The 23,881-nt window shown below is 36.4% G+C and overlaps 1 protein-coding gene across 11 annotated transcripts in view; it reads left to right on the top strand.

Annotated features, from left to right (window-relative positions):
* ZNF782 (zinc finger protein 782) overlaps positions 1–23,881 on the top strand; it is a 54,961-nt gene that overhangs the window by 6,587 nt on the left and 24,493 nt on the right. For all 11 annotated transcript variants that reach the window (XM_067744862.1, XM_067744864.1, XM_067744865.1 and 8 more), the window contains one exon: positions 2,073–2,199. In XM_067744862.1, the coding sequence (XP_067600963.1) occupies positions 2,073–2,199 (127 nt within the window). The remainder of the gene's footprint in view (positions 1–2,072; positions 2,200–23,881) is intronic.

The following is a 23,881-nucleotide window of genomic DNA, read 5'->3' as shown; positions in this document are numbered from 1 at the left end:
CTTTGGCTATTCAGGGTCTTTCGAAGGCATTTGATTTTTATGTTGTCAAGTTTAGCGGTTTTTTCTTTTATGCTTCCTGGATTTTTAGTCATAGTTGGGCATTTCCCACTCTGACCTTATAAAAGAATTGCTCTGTGTAGTCTTTTAGAGTATGATTTTATTTTTTACAGTTAGATCTCGAATACATTTTAATTTTATCCTGCTCTGTGGTGTGAGATGTAGATCAGTCTTTTCCCAGATGGCCATCTAGTTATTCCGATGACATTTGTATCTAGCCATTTCTCACTCATTTAAATGATGTCACCTGTATTCAAATAGGAAATTGACTCTGTTTATCATTTCTCCTACTACACAGTTTTTTCAGTTTAAGCTTGGACATCTTTCTGGGCTTTCACCAGTGCCCTGTTCCTTTTTCCCACTTCTACATTTATATTAGATTGTGGGCAATATTGTTCTATTTTTTTTATCAATACTACCTTACCCTCTATCTTCCAGAATTTGTTCAAAATTCAGGCCTTGTGCTGGGACGTTTCTCTGAATTCCTCTTTTGTCATACTTTTATAGCTATAAAAGCTTTTTATTTTACCTGAATGTGTTTTTGGAGGCAGGGGATGTAAATGTGTGTGTTCAGTTTATTCCCTTGAACTAGAGAAATAATTTTTGCTTGTAATTCTCTCGTCTCTTAATTTCTGGTACTCTAATCTTTCTGTTTTCTCTTTCTATCACTTAGAAATTCTTTCTCAGCCTTCCTGGCCTATCTTTCTACCTGCCTTTTAAATTTTGCTATTCCCTTGAATTTTGTACTTGCTCCTTTTCTTTCCTAAAGTTTCTATGTCCTTTCTGAACCAGCCCTTTTTCCCTGATGACTTAAGTTACCATCTTAATGACTGTCTCCTAGATCCTTATTTTCATTTTAGATTTCCCTTCTCCGTTCCAGAATCTTGCAGCCAACGATGAAATAAATAATTCCATATGTTCCATGGGTGTTTTGAGTGCAGTTGAACAACATCTGCTCCCTGTGACCCAGCCTCTGATTCTTACTTATTCTTCCAGTCTCTGGGTATGGCATCAGCATCTACCCACTTGCTTGTGCAGCATCTCTGTGTATTAATTTCCCATTCTTTATCGCTGTTGCTTTGCCTTAGTATAGGTCATTTCTTAAACTGGGTATTTTGTTCGGTCGCTGAATATATTGTCCACTATTCGTATAGAACGATGGTTCCTAACTAGGGGTGATTTTGCTTCCCAGGAGACATTTGGAAGTATTTGGAGATATTTTTGATTGTCATGATTGGGAATGCTATTGATATCTAATCAGTAGAAAACAGGGATACTGGTAAATATCCTAAAATACACAGGACAGTCTTCCACAAAAATAGCATTATCTGGTCCAGAGTGTCAGTAGTGCCAAATTGAAGATACCCTGCTATAGAGCAAAGGCAGAGTTAGTCATCTTTTATAGCATTTTGTTTTAAACTCTAAACAGTAAAAATGTATCTGGAGAAAACCATGGTTCGAAAGTATACATGCACCCCAGTGTTCATTGCAGCACTGTTTACAATAGCCAAGGCAAGGAAGCAACCTAAATGTCCATCAACAAATGAACTGATAAAGAAGATGTGGTAGATATATATATATATACACACACACACACACACACACAATGGAATACTACTCAGCCATTAAAAAGAATAAAATAATGCCATTTGCAGCAACATGGATGGAAAGGTGGGGAGGGAGGGATAAATTGGGAGTTTGGGATTGACATATACACACTAGTATATTTAAAATAGATAACCAACAGGAACCTACTGTGTAGCACAGGGAACTCTGCTCAATATTCCGTGATAACATAAATGGGATAGGAATTTGAAAAAGAATAGATATATTTATATGCATAACTGAATCACTTTGCTGCACACCTGAAACTAATACAGCATTGTAAGTCAACTATAGTCCACTAAAAAATAAAAATTAAATAAACAGTAAACATAGTAGGAGTTAGTTTTCAAAAATATTTTCCATGTCCCAATTCTGAACCCTCAGATTGATTAGAAATATGTTGTTAACAGGCATCAGTGTCATTCAAGGACGTGACTGTGGAGTTCACCCAGGAGGAGTGGTGGCAGATGGACTCTGCTCAGAGGACCCTGTACAGAGATGTGATGTTGGAGAACTACAGCCACCTCGTCTCAGTGGGTGAGCAGACCTTACCATGTGACTTCCTCAGGAATGCAAATTCAGTTTTTTCTCTTTTTAAATGTTAATCACTTTTGTTGACGAATATTAAATGGAAAATTTAGCACTTTTCAATGTACAAGTCAATAGGTTTTAAAAGATTATACAGTAGATTACCATCATCAAAATCATGATTTGGAATATTTTCATCATCCCCCCCAAAATTCCTTGTACCCCTTTGCAGTGAGTCCCCTCCTTTCATTCCTACTTCTCAGACCCCAAGCAATCACTGATCTGTTTTCTATTTCAATAGCTTTTCCTTTTTTCGAATTTTACATAAATGAATTCGTAAAGTATATACTGTGTTTTGTCTGGCTTCTTTCATTTAGCATGATGCTTTTGAGACTCGTGTGTGTGTGTGTGTGTGTGTGTGTGTGTGTGTGTGTGTGTGTGTATCACAGGTTTATTCTTTTTATCCTTAGTAGAATTCCTTTGTGTGCATATACCGCAGTTTGTTATCCTTTCAGTTCATAGACACATGGGTGTTTTCCCAGTTTGGGGCTGTTATGAAAAAGCTTCTATGAACATTCACATATAAGTCTTTGTGTCAATATCTTTTCATTTCTTGCGTAAATACCTAGGAGTGGGCTTACTGGGTCTTCTGGTAAGTTTATATGTAACTTATTTAGAAAGTGCCAAATGTTCCCAAGTTGGGTCTACTGTTTTTCATGGCTATAAGCAATGTCTGAGAGTTATCATTGCTCTTTGATTACCAACATTTCTAGTTGCATCTTATTGGATTTTAATTTGCATTTCTCTGGTAATTAACAATGTTGAACTTCTTTTCATGTGCTTTTTAACCATTCATAATCTCCTTTAATGAAGTATCTCATGAAATCTTTTGCCCATTTTTTTGTATAGTTTTTTGGTTTGCGTCTTATTGTTGAGTTGAAGGAGTTTAGATCTTTATCAGATACATGTTTTGCAAATGTTGTATTCTCTAGCTCTGGCTTGCCTTTTTTTTTTTTTTAACATCTTTATTGGGGTATAATTGCTTTACAATGGTGTGTTAGTTTCTGCTTTATAACAAAGTGAATCAGTTATACATATACATATGTTCCCATATCTCTTCCCTCTTGCGTCTCCCTCCCTCCCTATCCCACCCCTCCAGGCTGTCACAAAGCACCGAGCTGATCTCCCTGTGCCATGCGGCTGCTTCCCACTAGCTATCTACCTTATGTTTGTTAGTGTATATATGTCCATGCCTCTCTCTCGCCCTGTCACAGCTCACCCTTCCCCCTCCCCATATCCGTTCTCCAGTAGGTCTGTGTCTTTATTCCTGTCTTACCCCTAGGTTCTTCATGACAGTTTTTTTTCTTAAATTCCATATATATGTGTTAGCTTACAGTATTTGTCTTTCTCTTTCTGACTTACTTCACTCTGTATGACAGACTCTAGGTCTATCCACCTCATTACAAATAGCTCGATTTCGTTTCTTTTTATGGCTGAGTGATATTCCATTGTATATATGTGCCATATCTTCTTTATCCATTCATCCAATTATGGGCACTTAGGTTGTTTCCATCTCCGGGCTATTGTAAAATAGAGCTGCGATGAACATTTTGGTACATGACTCTTTTTGAATTTTGGTTTTCTCAGGGTATATGCCCAGTAGTGGGATTGCTGGGTCATATGGTAGTTCTATTTGTAGTTTTTAAAGAACCTCCATACTGTTCTCCATAGTGGCTGAACCAATTCACATTCCCACCAGCAGTGCAAGAGTGTTCCCTTTTCTCCACATCATCTCCAGCATTTATTGTTTCTAGATTTTTTGATGATGGCCATTCTGACTGGTATGAGATGATATCTCATTGTAGTTTTGATGTGCATTTCTCTAATGATTAATGATGTTGAGCATTCTTTCCTGTGTTTGTTGGCAGTCTGTATATCTTCTTTGGAGAAATGTCTATTTAGGTCTTCTGCCCATTTTTGGATTAGGTTGTTTGGGTTTTTTTGTTATTGAATTGTATGAGCTGTTTGTATATTTTGGAAATTAATCCCTTGTCAGTAGCATCATTTGCAAATATTTTCTCGCAGTCTGTAGGTTGTCTTTTCATTTTGTTTATGGTTTCCTATGCTGTGCAAAAGCTCTTAAGTTTAGTTAGGTCCCACGTGTTTATTTTTGTTTTTATTTCAATTACTGTAGGAGACAGATCCAGAAAAATATTGCTGTGATTTATGTCAAAGAGTGTTCTGCCTGTGTTTTCCTCTAGGTTTTTTATAGTATCTGGTCTTATATTTAGATCTTTAATTCATTTTGTTTTTGTATATGGTGTTAGAGAACGTTCTAATTTTATTATTTTACATGTAGCTGTACAGTTTTCCCAGCACCACTTGTTAAAGGGACTGTCTCCATTGTATATTCTTGCCTCCTTTGTCATAGATTAGTTGACCGTAAGTGTGTGGGTTTATTTCTGGGCTTTCTATCCTGTTCCATTAATCTGTATGTCTGTTTTGGGCCAGTACCATACTGTTTTGATGACTGTAGCTTTGTAGTATAGTCTGAAGTAAGGGAGCCTGATTTCCTCAGCTCTGTTTTGCTTTCTCAAGATTGCTTTCTCAAGATTGCTTCTCAAGATTCGGGGTCTTTTGTGTTTCCATACAAATTAAAATGTTTTTTTGTTCTAGTTCTGTGAAAAATGCATTGGGTAGTATCATCATTTTGAAAATATTAATTCTTCCAATCCAAGAACATGGTATATCTTTCCATCTGTTTATGTCATCTTCAGTTTCTTTCCTCAGCATCTTAGAGTTATCAGAGTACATGTCTTTGGCCTCCTGAGGTAGGTTTATTCCTAGGTACTTTATTCATTTTGATGCGATGATAAACGGAATAGTTTCCTTAATTTCTTCTGATCTTTCCTTGTTAGTGTATGGAAAGGCAATGGGTTTCTGTGTATTAATTTTGTATCCTGCAACTATACTGAATTCATTGATGAGCTCTAGTAATTTTCTGGTAGCATCTTTAGGATTTTCTATGGATAGTATTATGTCATCTGGAAACAGTGACAGTCTTAGTTCTTCTTTTCCAATTTGGATTCCTTTTATTTCATTTTCTTCCCTGATTGCTGTGGCTAGGACTTCCAAAACTATGTTGAATAAAAGTGGTGAGAGTGGACATCCTTGTCTTGTTGCTGATCTTAGAGGAAATGCTTTCAGATTTTCACCATTGAGTATGACATTAGCTCTGGGCTTGTCATATATGGCCTTTATTATGTTGAGGTAGGTTCCCTCTATGCCTACTTTCTGGAGAGTTTTTATCATAAATGGATGTTGAATTTTATCAAAAGCTCTTTATGCATCTATCGTGATGATCATATGGTTTTATTCTTCAGTTTGTTGATGTGGTGTATCACACCGATTGATTTGTGGATATTGAAAGTCCTTGCATTCCTGGGATAAAGGCTACTTGATCATTATGTATGATTCTTTTAATGTATTGTTGGATTTGGTTTGCTAGGCTATGTTGAGAATTTTTGCATCTATGTTGATCAGTGATATTGGCTTGTAATTTTCTTTTCTTGTGGTGTCTTTGTCTGGTGTTTGGTATCAGGGTGGTGGTGGCCTCATAGAATAAGTTCGGAAATGTTCCTCCCTCTGCAATTCTTTGGAATAGTTTCAGAAAGGTAGGTGTTAACTCTTCTCTAAATGTTTGATAGAATTCACCTGTGAAGCCATCTGGTCCTGGACTTTTATTGGGAGTTTTTAAATCACAGATTCAATTTCAGTAGTTGTTTGTTCATATTTTGGTCTGTTCATATTTTCTATTTCCCCCTGGTTCAGTCTTGGGAGATTGTACTTTTTAAAGAATTTATCCATTTCTTCTAGGTTGTCCATTTTACTGGTATATTTTATTGTCCATGTTGTTGGCCTGTAGTAGACTCTTATGGTCCTTTGTATTTCTGTGGTGTCAGTTGTAAATTCTTTTTCATTTCTAATTTTATTGATTTTGGCCCTCCTCTTTTTTTCTTGATAAGTCTGGGTGAAGGTTTTTCAATTTTGTTTATCTTTCCAAAGAACCAGCTTTTAGTTTCATTCATCTTTTCCATTGTTTTCTTAGTCTCTCTTTCATTTATTTCTGCTCTGATCTTTATGATTTCTTTCCTTCTAGTAACTTTGGATTTTGTTTGTTCTTCTTTTTCCAGTTGTTTTAGATATAAGGTTAGGCTGTTTATTTGAGATTTTTCTTCTTTCCTGAGGTAAGCTTTTATCGCTATAAACTTCCTCTTGGAACTGCTTTTGCTGCATGCCATGGGTTTTGGATTGTCATGTTTTCATTTTCATTTGTCTCTGGGTATTTTTCGATTTCCTCTTTGATTTCTTTGGTGATCCATTGGTTGTTTAGTAGCATATTGTTTAACCTCCATGTTTTTGTGTTTTTTGCAGTTTTTTTTCTTGTGGTTGGTTTCAAATCTCATAGCATTGTGGTCAGAAAAAATGCTTGATGTGTTTTCAGTTCTCTTAACTTTACTGAGGCTTGCTTTGTGGCCCAGCATGTGATCTATCCTGGAGAATGTTCCATGTGCACTTAAAAAGAATATGTATTTTGCTACTTTCTTATGGAATACTCTAAAAACATCAATTAAGTCCATCAGGTCTAATGTGTCATTTAAGGCCTGTGTTTGCTTATTGATTTTTTTGTCTGGATGATCTGTCCATTGATGTAAGTGGGGTGTTAAAGTCCCCCACTATTATTGTGTTACTGTCGATTTCTCCTTTTATGGTTGTTAATGTTTGCATTGTATATTGAGGTGCTTCTGTGTTGGGTGCATGTATATTTACACTTGTTATATCTTCTTGGATTGATCCCTTGATCATTATGTGGTGTCCTTCTTTGTCTCCTGTAACAGTCTTTATTTAATTTAATTTATTTTTTATTTTTTTGCGGTACGTGGGCCTCTCACTGTTGTGGCCTCTCCCATTGCGGAACACAGGCTCCGGACGCGCAGGCTTAGCGGCCATGGCTCATGGGCCCAGCCGCTCCGTGGCATGTGGGATCTTCCCGGACCAGGGCACGAACCCGTGTCCCCTGCATCAGCAGGCGGACTCTCAACCACTGCGCCACCGGGGAAGCCCCAACAGTCTTTATTTTAATGTCTATTTTAATGTCTATTTTGTCAGATATGAGTATTGCTATTCCAGTTTTCTTTTGATTTCCATTTGCATGGAATACCTGTTTCCATCCCTTCACTTTCAGTCTGTGTGTTTCAAGGTCTGAAGTTGGTCTCTTTTAGACAATATACGTATGGGTCTTGTTTTTGTATCTATTAAGCCAGCCTGTGTCTTTTGGTCAGAGCACTTAATCTGTTTACATTTAAGGTAATTATCGATATGTACATTCTTATTGCCATTTTGATAATTATTTTGGATTTGTTTTTTTAAGTCTTTCTTCTTCCTTTCGTCTTTTCTTTTCTCTCTCATGGCTTGGATTCCTCTTTCTTTTTCGTGTGTATATCTATTATAGATTTTTCATTTACAATTACCATGATGTTTTTATACCGCAGTCTATATATTTATATACATGATTGTTTTAAGTTGCTAATCTCTTAATTTCAAGTGCATTTCAAATATCCTGCACTTCTACTCTCTCTCACGATTTCTGGTTTTGATATCATAATTGTGCCGTGGATGATTTCCTACCCTTATGTTTGCTTTCCCATTTTGTAATTTTCTTGTTTCTAGTTGTTGCCTTTTCTGCCTAGAGAAGTTCCTTAGCATTTGTTATAAAGCTGGTTTGGTGGTGCTGAATTCTCTTAGCTTTCACTTGTCTGTAAAGCTTTTGATTTCTCCATCAAATCTGAATGAGATACTTGCTGGGTAGAGTATTCTTGGTTATGGATTTTTCCCTTTCAGCACTTTAAATACATCATTCTAGTCCCTTCTGGCCTGCAGAGTTTCTGCTGAAAAATCAGCTGCTAGTCTTATGGGGATTCCCTTGTATGTTATTTGTTGCTTTTCCCTTGTTGTTTTTAATATTTTCTTTTTGTCTTTAATTTCTGTCAGTTTGATTACTGTGTGTTTTGGCATTTTCCTCGGGTTTATCTTGTATGGGACTCTGTGCTTCTTGGATACGGGTGATTGTTTCCTTTCCCATGTTAGGGAAGTTTTCACCTATTATCTCTTCAAGTATTTTCTTAGTCCCTTCCTTTCCCTCTTCTCCATCTTGGACCCCTATAATGTGAATGCCGGTGTGTTTGACGTTGTCCCAGAGATCTCTTAAACTCATTGTTTTTCATCCTTTTTTCCTTTTTATGTTCTGCAGCAGTGATTTCCACCACTCTGTCTTCTAGCTCACTGTTTCATTCTTCTACCTCATTTATTCTATTAATTCCTAATTGTGTATTTTTTATTTCAGTTATTATGTCCTTCTACTCTCTTTGGTGGTTCTTTATATTTTCTGTTTGCTAAAAATTTCTTATAACTTCTCACTCTGTCCATTCTTTTCCTACCTTCTGGGATCATCTTTATGATCAGTATTCTGAACTCTTACGCAGGTAAATTGGCTATCTCCACTTCACTTAGTTGTTCTTCTGGGATTTTATCTTGTTCCTTCATCTGGGATATATTCCTTTGCCATCTCATTTTGTTTAAATTAATACTTGTATTTTTATGAATGTAGTAGCTTAGTTACGTTTTCGACCTTGGATAAGTGGGCCTCTGTAGGGGATGTCCTATGTGTCCCAGCAGTACACTCCCCTCCCATCACCCAAAGGCTGGGACCAGCTCATCCCAGGGTAGGTTCTGACCTGTGTTTGTGGACTCAGTTCTGTAGGCTGCACGATCATAATTTCCTTGCTTCTGGTATCTGCTCCCTGGAAGATGAGGTTTGTCTAGAACCTTGTGTGGGCTTCCTGGCAGGAGCATCTGGTGCCTGCCCACTGGTGAGTGGAGCTGGGTCTTGGCCCTCTGGTGGGCAGGACCATGTCAAGGGCTGTGTCTAGAGGTGACTGTGGGCTCAAGAAGTCTTTAGGCAGCCTATCTGCTGATGGATGGGGCTTATTCCCCCCTTGTTGGTTGTTTGGCCTGAGGCATCCCAGCACTGGAGCTTACAGGCTGTTGGGAAGAGCCAGGTCTTGATGCTAAGGACCCAAAATGTCTGCCTCCAGCCAGAGTTCATGTACGTGTCCGCTATGTCTGCAACCAGCTTTTATGACCCCAGAGAGAGCCACAGCCTCCCTAAGAGACCCTCCAAGACCAGCAGATATGTCTGGCCCAGGCTCCTATGGAGTCACTACTTTTGCCTTGGGACCTGGTGTGCACAGGACCTTGTGTGTGCCCTCCAAGAGTGGAGTCTCTGTTTCCCCCAATCCTATTGTGCTCTTGCAGTCAAGCCCCACTGGCCTTCATAGCCAAATGCTCTGTGGGCTCCTCCTCCCGATGCCGGACCCCTAGGCTGGGGAGCCTGGAATGGGGCTCAGAGCTCTCACTCCTGTGGGAGAACTTCTGCTATATAATTATTCTCGTTTGTGGGTCACCCACCTGGGTGGCATGGGATTCTATTATATTGTGAGTGTGCCCCTGCTACCGTCTCAAGGTTTCTTCTTTGTCTTTGGATGTAGAATATCTTTTTCTTGTAGATTCCAGTCTTTTTTATCAGTGGTTATTCAGCAGTTAGTTGTGATTTTGGTGTGCTGTGCCATTTTATCATATGTGGAGATTCATGTAACCACTACCACAATCCAGATACAGAACTAACTATTCCATCACCACAAGGATTTCTCTCATGCTACCTCTTTAGTTTCATACCCATCCCCTCTCCCACACTATGCCTAATCTCTGCCAAATATTAATCTGTTCTTCATCTCTATAATTTTGTAATTTCCAGAATATTATATAAATGGAATCATACAGTATTTGATATATTGAAATTGAGATCTGCCCAAGTTGTAGTGTGTAGTTTATTTCTTGTTTTACTACAATGGTATTCCAGTCTATAAATGAATGTATTATAATTTGTTTAGTCATTCACCTATTAAAGGACATTTTGGTTGTTAATTTTTGGCTATTATAAATAAAGATGCTATGAACATTCATGTTCAGATTTTTGTGTAAAATAAATTATTATTTCTCTGGGATAAATGCCCAGGAGTGTGATTGGAGCTGTATGGTAAGTATGTGTTTTGTTCTTTAAGAGACTGTCAAACTCTGTTATCAAAAAGACCACGAACAACAAATGTTGGCAAGCATGTGGAGAAAAGGGGACCTTTGTATGCTATTGGTGGGAATATAAATTGGTGCAGCTGCATACTAGAAAACAGTATGGAGGCTCCTCTAAAAGCTAAAGATAGAACTATATGATCCAGCAGTTCCACTCCTGGGTATATATCCAAAGGAAATTAAAACACTTTAATTCAAAAAGATACATGCACCCCAATGTTCACAGCAGCATTATTTACAACAGCCAAGATATGGAAGCTACCTAAGTGTCCATCAACAAATGAATGGATAAAGATGTGGTATAGATACACAATGGAATATTTACTCAGCCATAAAAAAAAGAGTGAAATTTTTCTATTTGCAACAACATAGATGGACTTGGAGAGTATTATGCTTAGTGAAATAAGTCAGACAGAGAAAGACAAATACTGTATGATATCACTTATATGTAGAATCTAAAAATTAAGACAAACTAGTGAAGATAACAAAAAAGAAACAGACTCACAGAGGGAACGAACTAGTGGTTACCAGTGGCGAGAGGGGTAAGATAGGGGTAGGGGATTAAGAGGTACAAACTACTATGTATAAAATAAGCTACAAGGATATATTGTACAACACAGGGAATATAGCCAATATTTTATAATAACTATAAATGGAGTGTAACCTTTAAAGATTGTGAATCACTGTGTTGTACACCTGAAACTTACATAATCTGTAAATCAACTATACCTTAATTTAAAAAAAACAGAAACTGCCCAGAATGGCTGAACCATTTTGCATTTCCACCTACAGTTTGTGAGAAATCCAGTTATTGATACTTTCTATCCTTCCTTGTACTTGTTACTATTTTTTGTATTAGTGGTTGTAATAGGTGTGTAGTAATATCTCATCTTGGTCTTAACTTGCATTTCCTTAATGGCTAGTGATGTTAAATATTTTTTCATGTGTTCATATGCCATCTGTATATTCTTAAATAGTAAATGTTCATGGCTTTTGCATATTTTTTTCTACCTTTATTGAGGTATAATGACAAATAAAGATTGTATATATCTAAGGTGTAAGACCTTTTTTTTATATATGTATACATTGTGAAATAATGGCCACAGTCAAACTAATTAACATACCCATCATTTGACATAGCTCCCTTTTTTCGGAGGTGGGGGGTGGGGCTTGTGAGTACACTTAGGATCAACTCTCTCGGCAAATTTCAAGTATACAGTATAGTATTGTTAACTACAGTCACATTTGTATATAAGATCTCCATAGCTTATTCATCTCTGGTTAATTGACCTTTGTACCCCTCGACCAACATCTTCCCGTTCCCTAGCTCGCCAACCCGTTTAAACCAACATTCTACTCTCTGTTTCTATGAGTTTGACTGTTTTGAATTCCACTGAGATCATGCAGTATTTGTCTTTCTGTTTCTGGCTTATTTCACTTAGCATAGCGTCCTCTAGTTTTATTCATGTTGGGGCAAATGTCAGGATTTCCTTCCTTATGTGGCTGAATAATATTCTATTGTGTGTTGATATACCACATCTTCTTTAATCATTCATCTGCCAATAGACATTTTTAGATTGTTTCCAAATCTTGGGTATTTTGAATAATGCTGCAGTAAAAACGGAGTGCAGATATCTCTTCAAGATCCTGATTTCACTGACTTTGGATATATACCCAGAAGTGGAATTGCTGGCTCATAAGGTAGTTCTGTGTTTAGTTTTTTGAAGAAACTCTATTGTTTTGCATAATGGCTGTACGAATTTACATTCCCACAAACAGTGTACAAGGGTTCTGTTTTCTCCACATCCACAGCAACACTTACCTTTTGTCTTTTTGATAATCACCATTCTCTAACAGCTGTGAGATGATACCTCATTGTGGTTTTGATTTGCATTTTCCTGATGATTAGTGACATTGAACACACTTTCATATTCCTGTTAGCCATTTGTATGGCTTCTTTTGAGAAATGTCAACTCAGGTCCTTTGCCCATTTTTATTTGCTTTTTTGCTATTGAGTTGTATGACTTCTTTATATATTTTGAATATTTACTCCTTACAATTATTATTATGATTTGCAAATATTTTCACCCGTTCTTTGAGTTTCCTTTTTCATTCTGCTGATTATTTCCTTCTCTGTCCAGAAGCTTTTCTGTTTGATGCAGTCTCACTTGTCTATTTTTGCCTTTGTTGTCTGTGCTTTTGTTGTCATATAAACCATTGCCAAGACTGACGTCAAGGAGCTTTTTACCTATGTTTTCTTCTAGGAGTTTTATGATTTTAGGTCTTCCATTTATGTCTTTAATCCATTTTGAGTTGATTTTTATGTACAGTGTTAGACAAGAGTCCAGATTAGACTTCTACATGTGGGTGTCCGGTTTTCCCAGCACGATTTATTGAAGAGACTATTCCCCCATTTTGTGTTCCTAGCACTCTTGTTGAAGACCAGTTGACTGTAGATGTTTGGATATGTTTCTGGGCTCTCTGTACTGTTCCATTGGTCTGTAAGTCTGTCTTTATGCCAGTGCCATACTGTTGTCATTACTGTAGCCTTATAGTATATATACTGAAGTAAGGAAGTGTGGTGCCTCCAGGATTGTTCTTCTTTCTTAAGATTGCTTTGGCTAAGCAGTCTTGAGGGAAAAAAACAGAGCTGGAGGAATCAGACTCCCTGACTTCAGACTATAATACATAGCTACAGTAATCAAAACAACATGGTACTGGCACAAAAACAGAAACATAGATCAATGGAACAAGATAGAAAGCCCAGAGATAAACCCATGCACCTATGGTCAACTAATTTATGACAAAGGAGGCAAGGATATACAATGGAGAAAAGACAGTCTCTTCAATAAGTGGTGCTGGGAAAACTGAACAGCTACATGTAAAAGAATGAAATTAGAACACTCCCTAACACCATACACAAAAATAAACTCAAAATGGATTAGAGACCTAAATGTAAGACGGGACACTATAAAAGTCTTAGAGGAAAACATAGGAAGAACACTCTTTGACATAAATCACAGCAAGATCTTTTTTGATCCACCTCCTAGAGTAATGGAAATAAAAACAAAAATAAACAAATGGGACCTAATGAAACTTCAAAGCTTTTGCACAGCAAAGGAAACCATAAACAAGACCAAAAGACAACCCTCAGAATGGGAGAAAATATTTGCAAACGAATCAACGAACAAAGGATTAATCTCCAAAATATATAAACAGCTCATGCAGCTCAATATTAAAAAAACAAACAACCCAACCCAAAAATGGGCAGAAGACCTAAATAGGCATTTCTCCAAAGAAGACATACAGATGGCCAAGAAGCACATGAAAAGCTGCTCAACATCACTAATTATTAGAGAAATGCAAATCAAAACTACAGTGAGGTATCACCTCACACCAGTTAGAATGGGTATCATCAGAAAATCTACAAACAGCAAATGCTGGAGAGGGTGTGGAGAAAAGGGAACCCTCTTGCACTGTTGATGGGAATGTAAATTGATACAGCCACTATGGAGAACAGTATGGAGGTTTCTTAAAAAACTAAAAATAGAATTACCATATGATCCAGCAATCCCACTACTGAGCATATACTCAGAGAAAACCATAATTCAAAAAGACACGTGCACCCCAATGTTCATTGCAGCTCTATTTACAATAGCCAGGTCATGGAAGCAACCTAAATGCCCATCGACAGACAAATGGTTAAAGAAGATGTGGTACATATATACATGATGGTACATATAGACATGGATGGATCTAGATACTGTCATACAGAGTGAAGTAAGTCAGAAAGAGTAAAACAAATATCGTATATTAACGCATATATGTGGAACCTAGAAAAATGGTACAGATGAACTGGTTTGCAGGGCAGAAATTGAGACACAGACGTAGATGTAGAACAAATGTATGGACACCAAGGGAGGAAAGTGGCGGGGGGTTGGGGTGGTGTTGTGATGAATTGGGCAATTGGGATTGACATGTGTACACTGATGTGGATAAAACTGATGACTAATAAGAACCTGCTGTATAAAAAAATAAAATAAAATTCAAAAAAAATTAAAAAGAAAAAACAGAATGCTTTGGCTATCCAGGGTCTTTTGTGTTCCATATGAATTTTAGAATAGTTTTCTCTATTTCTATAAAGACTGCCACTGAAATTTTGATAGGGATTGCATTGAATCTATAGATTATTTTGCATCATATGGACATTTTAACAGTATTTATTTCTTCAATTTGTAAACATGGGGTGTCTTTCCATTTATCTTCTTTAATTTCCTTCTTCAACATTTTATAATATTCAGTGTACAAGTCTCTGACCTCTTTGGTTAAGTTAATTCCCAAGTATTTTTTAATTTCCTTTTTGGATAATTCATTGTTAGTATAGAAACACAACTGATTTTTGTAGGTTGATTTTTGTATCCTCTAACTTTCCAAAATTTATTTATTAGTGCTAACGTTTTCTTCAGTTGAGTCTTTTGGGTTTTCTACATATAGAATTTTGTCATCTGTAAACAGAGATAGTTTTACCTCTTATTTTTTTATTTAGATGTCTTTTATTTATTTTTCTTGTCTAATTACCCTGGGTAGGAGTTCTAATGCTATGTTGAATATAAGTGAGAGTGGGCATTCTTGCCTTGTACTGGATCTTAGAGGAAAACTTTTAGTTTTCCCCCACTGGCTGTGGGCTTTTCATATGTAGCCTTTACTAGGTTGAGGAAATTGTCTTCTATACCTATTTTGTTGAGAATTTTAATTGTGAATGGGTGTTGAACTTTGCCAAATGCTTTTTCTACATCTTTTGAGATCTTTTTTCTTTCATTTATTTAATGTGATGAAACACATGGATTGATTTGCATATAGTTAACCATCCTTGTGTTGTCCCAAGGATAAATCCCACTTGTTCATGATTTAAGTTCTTTTACATGTGCTGTTAAATTTAGTTTACTAGTCTTTTGTTGAGCATTTTTGAATCTCTATTCATTAGGGATATTGGTGTATAGTTTTCTTGCCATGTCTTTCTCTGGTTTTAGAATCAGGGTGATGCTGACCTCATAAAATGAGTTTGGAAATGTTCCCTGTTCCTTTTTTTAAAAAAATTTATTGGACTATAGTTGATTTACAATGTTGTGTTAGTTTCAGGTTTACAGCAAAGTGATTCAGTTATAGATATATATATATTCATTCTTTTTCAGATTCTTTACCCAGATAGGTTATTACAGAATATTGAGTAGAGTTCCCTGTGTTATACAGTAGGTCCTTGCCCTATTCCATTTTTTAAAAGAGTTTAAGAAGGATTGGTATTAATTCCTTGAGTGTTTGGTAGAATTCTACCATGAAGCCATCTGGCCCTGGACTTTTCTTTCCCAGGAGTGTTTTGATTACTAATTAAGTCTTCTTATTTTTTTATAGGTCTGTTCAGGCTTTCTGTTTCTTCATGATTCAGTTTTGACAGGTTGTATGTTTTTAGGCATTTATCCATTTCACCTCAGTTATCTAATTTGTTGGCCTAGGGGCAAGACGGGAATAAAGATGCAGACATCCTAGAGAATGGACTTGAGGATACGGGGAGGGGTAAGGGTAAGCTGGGACAAAGTGAGAGAGTGGCATGAACATATATACACTACCAAGTGTAAAATAGATAGCTAGTGGGAAGCAGCCGCATAGCACAGGGAGATCAGCTTGGTGCTTTGTGACCACGTAGAGGGGTGGGAACCACGTAGAGAGGTGGGATAGGGAGGGTGGAATAGGGAGGGTGGGAGGGAGGGAAACGCAAGAAGGTAGAGATATGGAGATATATGTATATGTATAAATGATTTACTTTGTTATAAAGCAGAAACTAACACACCATTGTAAAGCAATTATACTACAATAAAGATGTTCAAAAAAATCTGTTGGCATAGTTGTTCATAATAGTCCTATATGATCCTTTTTATTTCTGAGGCATCTGTTATAATATCTCATCTTTTCATTTTTTATTTTGTTTATTTGAATTTCTCTTTTTTACCCTTAGTCTAGCCTAAGGGTTTGTTGACTTTGTTTAGCTTTTCAGGAAAACAACTCTTAGTTTATATTGTTCTGTTCTCTATTTCTAATCTAATCTTTATTATTTTCTTCTTCCCACTAACTTTGGGCTTAGTTCTTTTTTCTACTTCTTTGAGATTTAAAGTTAAGTGTTTCTTTGATATGCTTCTTTTTTAATGTAGATGTTTATCACTATAAACTTTCTTCTTATACTGCTTTTGCTGCATCTCACACGTTTTAGTATGTTTTTGTTTTTCTTAAGATACTTTTAAAAATCCCTTTTCATTTTCTTTTTGACCCAATATTTGTGCAAGAGTATGTTATTTAGTTTCCACATATTTGTAAATTTTCTTATTTTCTTGCTGTCACTGATTTCTAGTTCAGAAAAGATACTTAGAATGATTTCAGTCTTCTTAAATTTGTTAAGACTTGTTTTGCAACCTAACATCTATCTTGCAGAATGACCCACGTGTGCTTGAAAGAATGTGTATTTTTCTGTTGGGTGATGTTCTATATATATATATATATATACACATATACACACACACACACACACACACACATACATACACACACACACATGCACACTCTAGACTGGGTGTGCATATGTTTATAATTATTATACCTTCTGTGGAATTTACCTTTTTATCATTACATGATGATTTCCTTTGTCTCTAGAGACAGTCTGTTTTGTCTGCTGTACGTATAGCCACTTCTTTCTTTCTTTCTTTTTAATGTGTTGTTGGATTCTGTTTGCTAGTATTTTGTTGAGGATTTTTGCATCTATATTCATCAGTGATATTGGTCTGTAATTTTCTTCTTTTGTAGTATCTTTGTCTGGTTTTGGTATCAGGGTGATGGTACCCTCATAGAATGAGTTTGGGATTGTTCCTTCCTCTGCAATTTTTGGGAAAAGTTTGAGAAGGATAGGTGTTAGCTCTTCTCTAAATGTTTGATAGAATTCACCTGTGAAGCCATCTGGTCCTGGACTTTTGTTTGTTGGAAGATTTTTCATCACAGTTTCAATTTCATTACTTGTGATTGGTCTGTTCATATTTTCTACTTCTTCCTGGTTCAGTCTTGGAAGGTTATACCTTTCTAAGAATTTGTCCATTTCTTCCAGGTTGTCCATTTTATTGGCAGAGAGTTGCTTGTAGCAGTCTCTTAGGATGCTTCGTATTTCTGTGGTGTCTGTTGTAACTTCTCCTTTTTCATTTCTAATTTTATTGATTTGAGTCCTCTCCCTCTTCTTCTTGATGAGTCTGGCTAATGGTTTATCAATTTTGTTTATCTTCTCGAAGAACCAGCTTTTAGCTTTATTGATTTTTGCTATTGTTTTCTTTGTTTCTATTTCATTTATTTCTGCTCTAATCTTTATGATTTCTTTCCTTCTGCTTACTTTGGGTTTTGTTTGTTCTTCTCTCTCTAGTTCCTTTAGGTGTAAGGTTAGATTGTTTATTTGAGATTTTTCTTGTTTCTTGAGGTAGGCTTGTATAGCTATAAACTTCCCCCTTAGAACTTTTGCTGCATCCCATAGGTTTGGATCGTCGTGTTTTCATTGTCATTTGTCTCTAGGTATTTTTCGATTTCTCTTTTATTTCTTCAGTTATCTCTTGGTTATTTAGTAACATATTGTTTAGCCTCCATGTGTTTGTGTTTTTTACGTTTTTTTCCCTGTAATTCATTTCTAATCTCATAGCGTTGTGGTCAGAAAAGAGGCTTGATGTGATTTCAATTTTCTTAAATTTACCGTGGCTTGATTTGTGACCCAAGATGTGATCTATCCTGGAGAATGTTCCATGCGCACTTGAGAAGAAAGTGTAATCTGCTGTTTTTGGATGGAATGTCCTATAAATATCAATTAAATCTGTCTGGTCTATTGTGTCATTTAAAGCTTGTGTTTCCTTGTTATTTTTCTGTTTGGATGATCTGTCCATTGGTGTAAGTGAGGTGTTAAAGTCCCCCACTATTATTGTGCTACTGTTGATTTCCTCTTTTATAGCTGTTAGCAGTTGCCTTATGTATTGAGGTGCTCCCATGTTGGGTGCATATATATTTATAATTGTTATATCTTCTTCTTGGATCGATCCCTTGATCATTATGTAGTGTCCTTCCTTGTCTCTTGTCACATTCTTTATTTTAAAGTCTATTTTATCTGTTATGAGTATTTTCACTCCAGCTTTCTTTTGATTTCCATTTGCATGGAATATCTTTTTGCATCCCCTCACTTTCAGTCTGTATGTGTCCCTAGGTCTGAAATGGGTCTCTTGTAGACAGCATATAAATGGGTCTTGTTTTTTTTTTGTTTTTGTGATATGCGGGCCTCTCACTGTTGTGGCCTCTCCTGTCGCGGAGCACAGGCTCTGGACGCGCAGGCTCAGCAGCCATGGCTCATGGGCCTAGCTGCTCCGTGGCATGTGGGATCCTCCCAGACCGGGGCATGGACCCGTGTCCCCTGCATCGGCAGGAGGACTCAACCACTGCGCCACCAGGGAAGCCCGGTCTTGTTTTTGTATCCATTCAGCAAGCCTGTGTCTTTTGGTTGGAGCGTTAAATCCATTCACGTTTAAGGTAATTATTGATATGTATGCTCCTATAACCATTTTCTTAATTGTTTTGGGTTTGTTTTTGTAGGTCCTTTTCTTCTCTTGTCTTTCCCACTTAGAGAAGTTGCTTTAGCATTTGTTGTAGAGCTGGTTTGGTGGTGCTGAATTCTCTTAGCTTTTGCTTCTCTGTAAAGCTTTTTATTTCTCCATCAAATCTGAAAGAGATCCTTGCCAGGCAGAGTAATCTTGGTTGTAGGTTCTTCCCTTTCATCACTTTAAGTATATCATGCCACTCCCTTCTGGCTTGTAGAGTTTCTGCTGAGAAATCAGCTGTTAACCTTATGGGAGTTCCCTTGTATGTCATTTGTCATTTTTCCCTTGCTGCTTTCAGTAATTTTTCTTTGTCTTTAATTTTTGCCAGTTTGATTACTGTGTGTCTCGATGTGCTTCGCCTTGGGTTTATCCTGTATGGGACTCTCTGCCCTTCCTGGACTTGGGTGGCTATTTCCTTTCGCATGTTAGGGAAGTTTTTTGACTATAATCTCTTCAAATATTTTCTTGGGTCCCTTCTCTCTCTCTTCTCCTTCTGGGACCCCTATAACGCAAATGTTGTTGCATTTAATGTTGTCCCAGAGGTCTCTTAGGCTGTCTTCATTTCTTTTCATTTTTTTTTTTCTTTATTCTGTTCCTCAGCAGTGAATTCCACCATTCTGTCTTCCAGGTCACTTATCCGTTCTTCTGCCTCAGTTATTCTGCTATTGATTCCTTCTAGTGTAGTTTTCATTTCAGTTATTGTATTGCTCATCTCTGTTTGTTTGTTCTTTAATTCTTCTAGGTCTTTGTTAAACATTTCTTGCATCTTCTCGATCTTTGCCTCCATTCTTTTTCCGAGGTCCTGGATCATCTTCACTATCATTATTCTGAATCCTTTTTCTGGAAGGTTGCCTATCTCCACTTCATTTAGTTGTTTTTCTGGGTTTTTATCTTGTTCCTTCATCTGGTACATAGCCCTCTGCCTTTTCATCTTGTCTGTCTTTCTGTGAATGTGGTTTTTGTTCCACAGGCTGCAGGATTGTAGTTCCTCTTGCTTCTGCTGTCTGGCCTCTGGTGGATGAGGTTATCTAAGAGGCTTGTGCAAGTTTCCTGATGGGAGGGACTTGTTCTCTCCTTTCTTTTGGTTACCATTTCTGTGGAATAGCCTTTTCCATCCCTTCACTTTCAGCCTATATTTGTCTTTAAATTTAAAATGAGTCTCTTGTAGATAGCACATCTCTGAAACTTGTTTTTTATCCATTCAGGTAATCTTTGCCTTTGATTTGAGCATTTAATATATTTATATTTATAGTCATTATTGATAAGTGAGGACTTACTGTTGCCATATTGTTGTTTTCTGTGTCTCTTGTAATTGTTTTGCCGCTCTCTTCCTGTCTTGCTGTCTTCCTTTATTATTTAATAATTTTTGTTGATTTGCTTTGATTCTTTTTCGCAGTATCTTTTGTGTATCTATTGTAGTTTTTTTCTTTGTTTTTAGTTAGCTTGACTTTTGCAAAAATATTTTGTAGTTATAACCATCTATTTTAAGTTGATAATGTCAGCTGCACACAAAAACTCCATACTTTATGTTCTTGTAGTCAGAGTTTGCTTCTTTTTCATATTACAGACCTATTATATAATCTTTATCTAATTTTTATCTTTTAATTTTTATATTATCATTAAAAGTAATTTAACTATTACAGTGTTACATTATTCTGTATTTATTTGCCTTCATCAGTGAGACTATTTCATGTTGCTCTTTAATGTATTTTCATTTCATTTTGAAGAACTCCCTTAATTAAGCATTTCTTATAAGGCTGGTCTAATGGTTACAAACTCCATTGGTTTTTCTTTGTCTGGAGGAGACTTTATTTTTCTTCATTTGTAAAGGATACTTTTGCCAAGTGTAGCATTCTAGTTTAGCAGGTTTTTTCTTTTAGTGTTTTGAATGTAACACCCCACTCTGTCCCAGCCTGCAAGGTTTGTGCTGAGAAGTCTACTAACAGTCTTATGGGAGTTCCCTTCTATGTGATGAGTGACTTTTGCTGCTTTCAAAATTCTCCTTGCCCATGACTTTTGACAATTTGATGATGAGTCTCAATGTACTTTATGTTAATCTTATTTGGGGCCCTTGAGTTTCATGAATCTGGATGTCCATTTCCCTCCCAAGATTTGAGAACTTTTTAGCCATAATTCCTTTTTTATTCTTTTTACTTTTTTATTGAAATATATTTGACATATAACATTGTATAAATTTAAGGTATTCAACTTGTTAATTTGATACATTTATGATACATTTATATATGGTAATATGTTTGCCATTGTAACGATAATTAGCACCTCTATCACACTATATAATTATCCTTTTTTGTAGTTGGAGTAATTAAGTTATAGTCTCTTAGCAAATTTGTTGATTATAATACAACATTGTTTCCTCTTTTTACTGTGCTGTGCATTATATCTCTAGGGCTTATTTATTACTCGTTGCAAGTTTGTACCCTTAAACAACATCTGTCCTGCCCCCTACCCCGCCATCCCCTGGAAACTATGATATTATTCTCTGTTTTTATAAGTTTGGCATTTAAAAATTCCACATATAGGTAACATCATACAGTATTTGCCTTTCTCTGTTTGACTTATCTTACTTAGCATAATGCATAATGTGCTAAAGTTCCATCCATGTTGTCATAAATCAAATGGCAGGATGTCCTCCTTTCTCATGGCTGAATATTCTGTTGTATATGTGTACCACATTTTCTTTATCCATTCATCTATCAGTGGGCATTTAGGTTGCTTCCATATCTGTAAATAATGTAATAAATAAATAAATAATAAATAAATAAAATAAAATAATAAATAAATAAAAAAATAAATTTAAAAATGTATCTGTAAATAATTACTGTAAATAATGCAGCAATGAACATGGGGGTGCACATATCTTGTTGAGTTAGTGTTTTTGTTTCCTTGAGATAAATGCCCAGAAGTGGAATTGCTGTATCATATGGTAGTTCTATTTTTTAATTTTTTGAGGAGCTTCCATACCCTTTTCCACAATGGCTGTACCAATTTATATTCCCACCAACAGTGCACCAAGTGATCCTTTTTCTCCACATTCTCACCAGCCATTGTTATTTCTTGTCTTTTGATAATAGCTATTCTAACAGGTGTGATGTGATACCTCATTGTGGTTTTGATTTGCGTTTCCTTCGTGATTTATGACATAGAGCATCTTTTCATGCATCTGTTGGCCATCTATATGTCTTATTTAGAAAAATATCTATTCAGGTGTTCTGCCCATTTTTTAATTGGGTTGTTCTTTTGTTATTGAGTTGTATGAGTTCTTCATATATTTTGGATATTATCAGATATGTTTTACAAAATTTTTCTTCCATTCTGTACGTTGTCTTTTCATTTTGTTAATTGTTTCTTTTGCTTTTCAAAAGCTTTTAAGTTTAATGTAGTCCCATTTGTTGATTTTTACATTTTGTTGTTTGTGGTTTTGGTGTCCTATTAAAAAAAGTATTGCCAGGACCAATGTCAAGGATCTTCTTCCTTGTGTTTTCTTTTTCTTTTTAAAAATTTATTTATTTTGTTTATTTTTGGCTGCATTGCATCTTTGTTGCCGTATGCAGGCTTTCTCTAGTTGCAGCAAGCAGGGGCTACTCTTTGTTGCAGTGCTCAGGCTTCTCATTGCAGTGGCTTCTCTTGTTGCAGAGCATGGGCTCTAGGCGCACGGGCTTCAGTAGTTGTGGTGCACAGGGTTCAGTAGTTGTGGGGTGTGGGCTCTAAAGCACAGGCTCAGGAGTTGTGGCACATGGGCTTAGTTGCTCCACGACATGTGGGATCTTCCCAGACCAGGGCTCGAACCCATGTCCCCTGCATTGGCAGGCAGATTCTTAACCACTGCACCACCAGGGAAGCCCTTCCTTGTGTTTTCTTTTAGGAGTATTGTAGTATCAGGTCTCATGTTTAAATGTTTGATCCATTTCAAGTTAATTTTTGTGAGCGGTGTAAGTCAGGGCTTCAGTTTTATTGCTTTGCATGTGTTTCTCCAGTTTTCCTAGCACCATTTATTGAAGAGACTATCTTTTTCTCATTGGGTGCTCTTGGCTACCTTGTCAAATATTAGTTGACCATATAAGCAGGGGTTTAATTCTGGGATCTCTATTCTGTTCCATTGGTCTGTCAGTTTTTGTGCCAGTACCATACTGTCTTTACTACCATAGCTTTTTAGTATAGTTTGAAATCAGGAAGTGTGATACCTCCAGCTTTGTTCTTTTTCCTCAAGGTTGCTATGGCTATTCAGGGCCATTTGCCAGTCAATACAGATTTTAGGACTTTTTTCTATATCTGGGAAGAATGCCTTTGGCATTATGATGGGGATTGCATTGAATCTGTTTATGGCTTTGGGTGGTATGGACATTTTAACAATATTCTTTTTTTTAATTTATTTTATTGAAGTATAGGTGATTTACAATGTTGTGTTAATTTCTGCTGTATGGCAAAGTGGTTCAGTTATACATATATATACATTCTTTTTCATATTCTTTTCCATTATAATTTATCATAGGGATATTGATTCCCTGTGCTATACAGTAGGACCTTGTTGTTTATCCATTCTGTATATAATAGTTTGCATCTACTAATCCCAAACTCCCAATCTGTCCCTCCCTGTCCTCTCCTCCCCCTTGGCAACCACAAGCCTGTTCTCTTATGATCCATGAACTCAGATCCATTTGTTTGTGTCTTCGATTTCTGTCAACAAAATCTCATAGTTTTCATTGTAGAGATTTTTTACTTCCTTTGGTTAAATTTATTCCTACGTGTTTTATTGTTTTTGGTGCTATGGTGAATAGAATAGTTTTATTTATTTTTTCAGATGTTTC

The sequence above is a fragment of the Pseudorca crassidens genome, chromosome 7 (assembly GCF_039906515.1).
Source record: "Pseudorca crassidens isolate mPseCra1 chromosome 7, mPseCra1.hap1, whole genome shotgun sequence".
Lineage (NCBI taxonomy): Eukaryota > Metazoa > Chordata > Mammalia > Artiodactyla > Delphinidae > Pseudorca > Pseudorca crassidens.
This window is presented reverse-complemented; position numbering and strand designations above follow the sequence as displayed.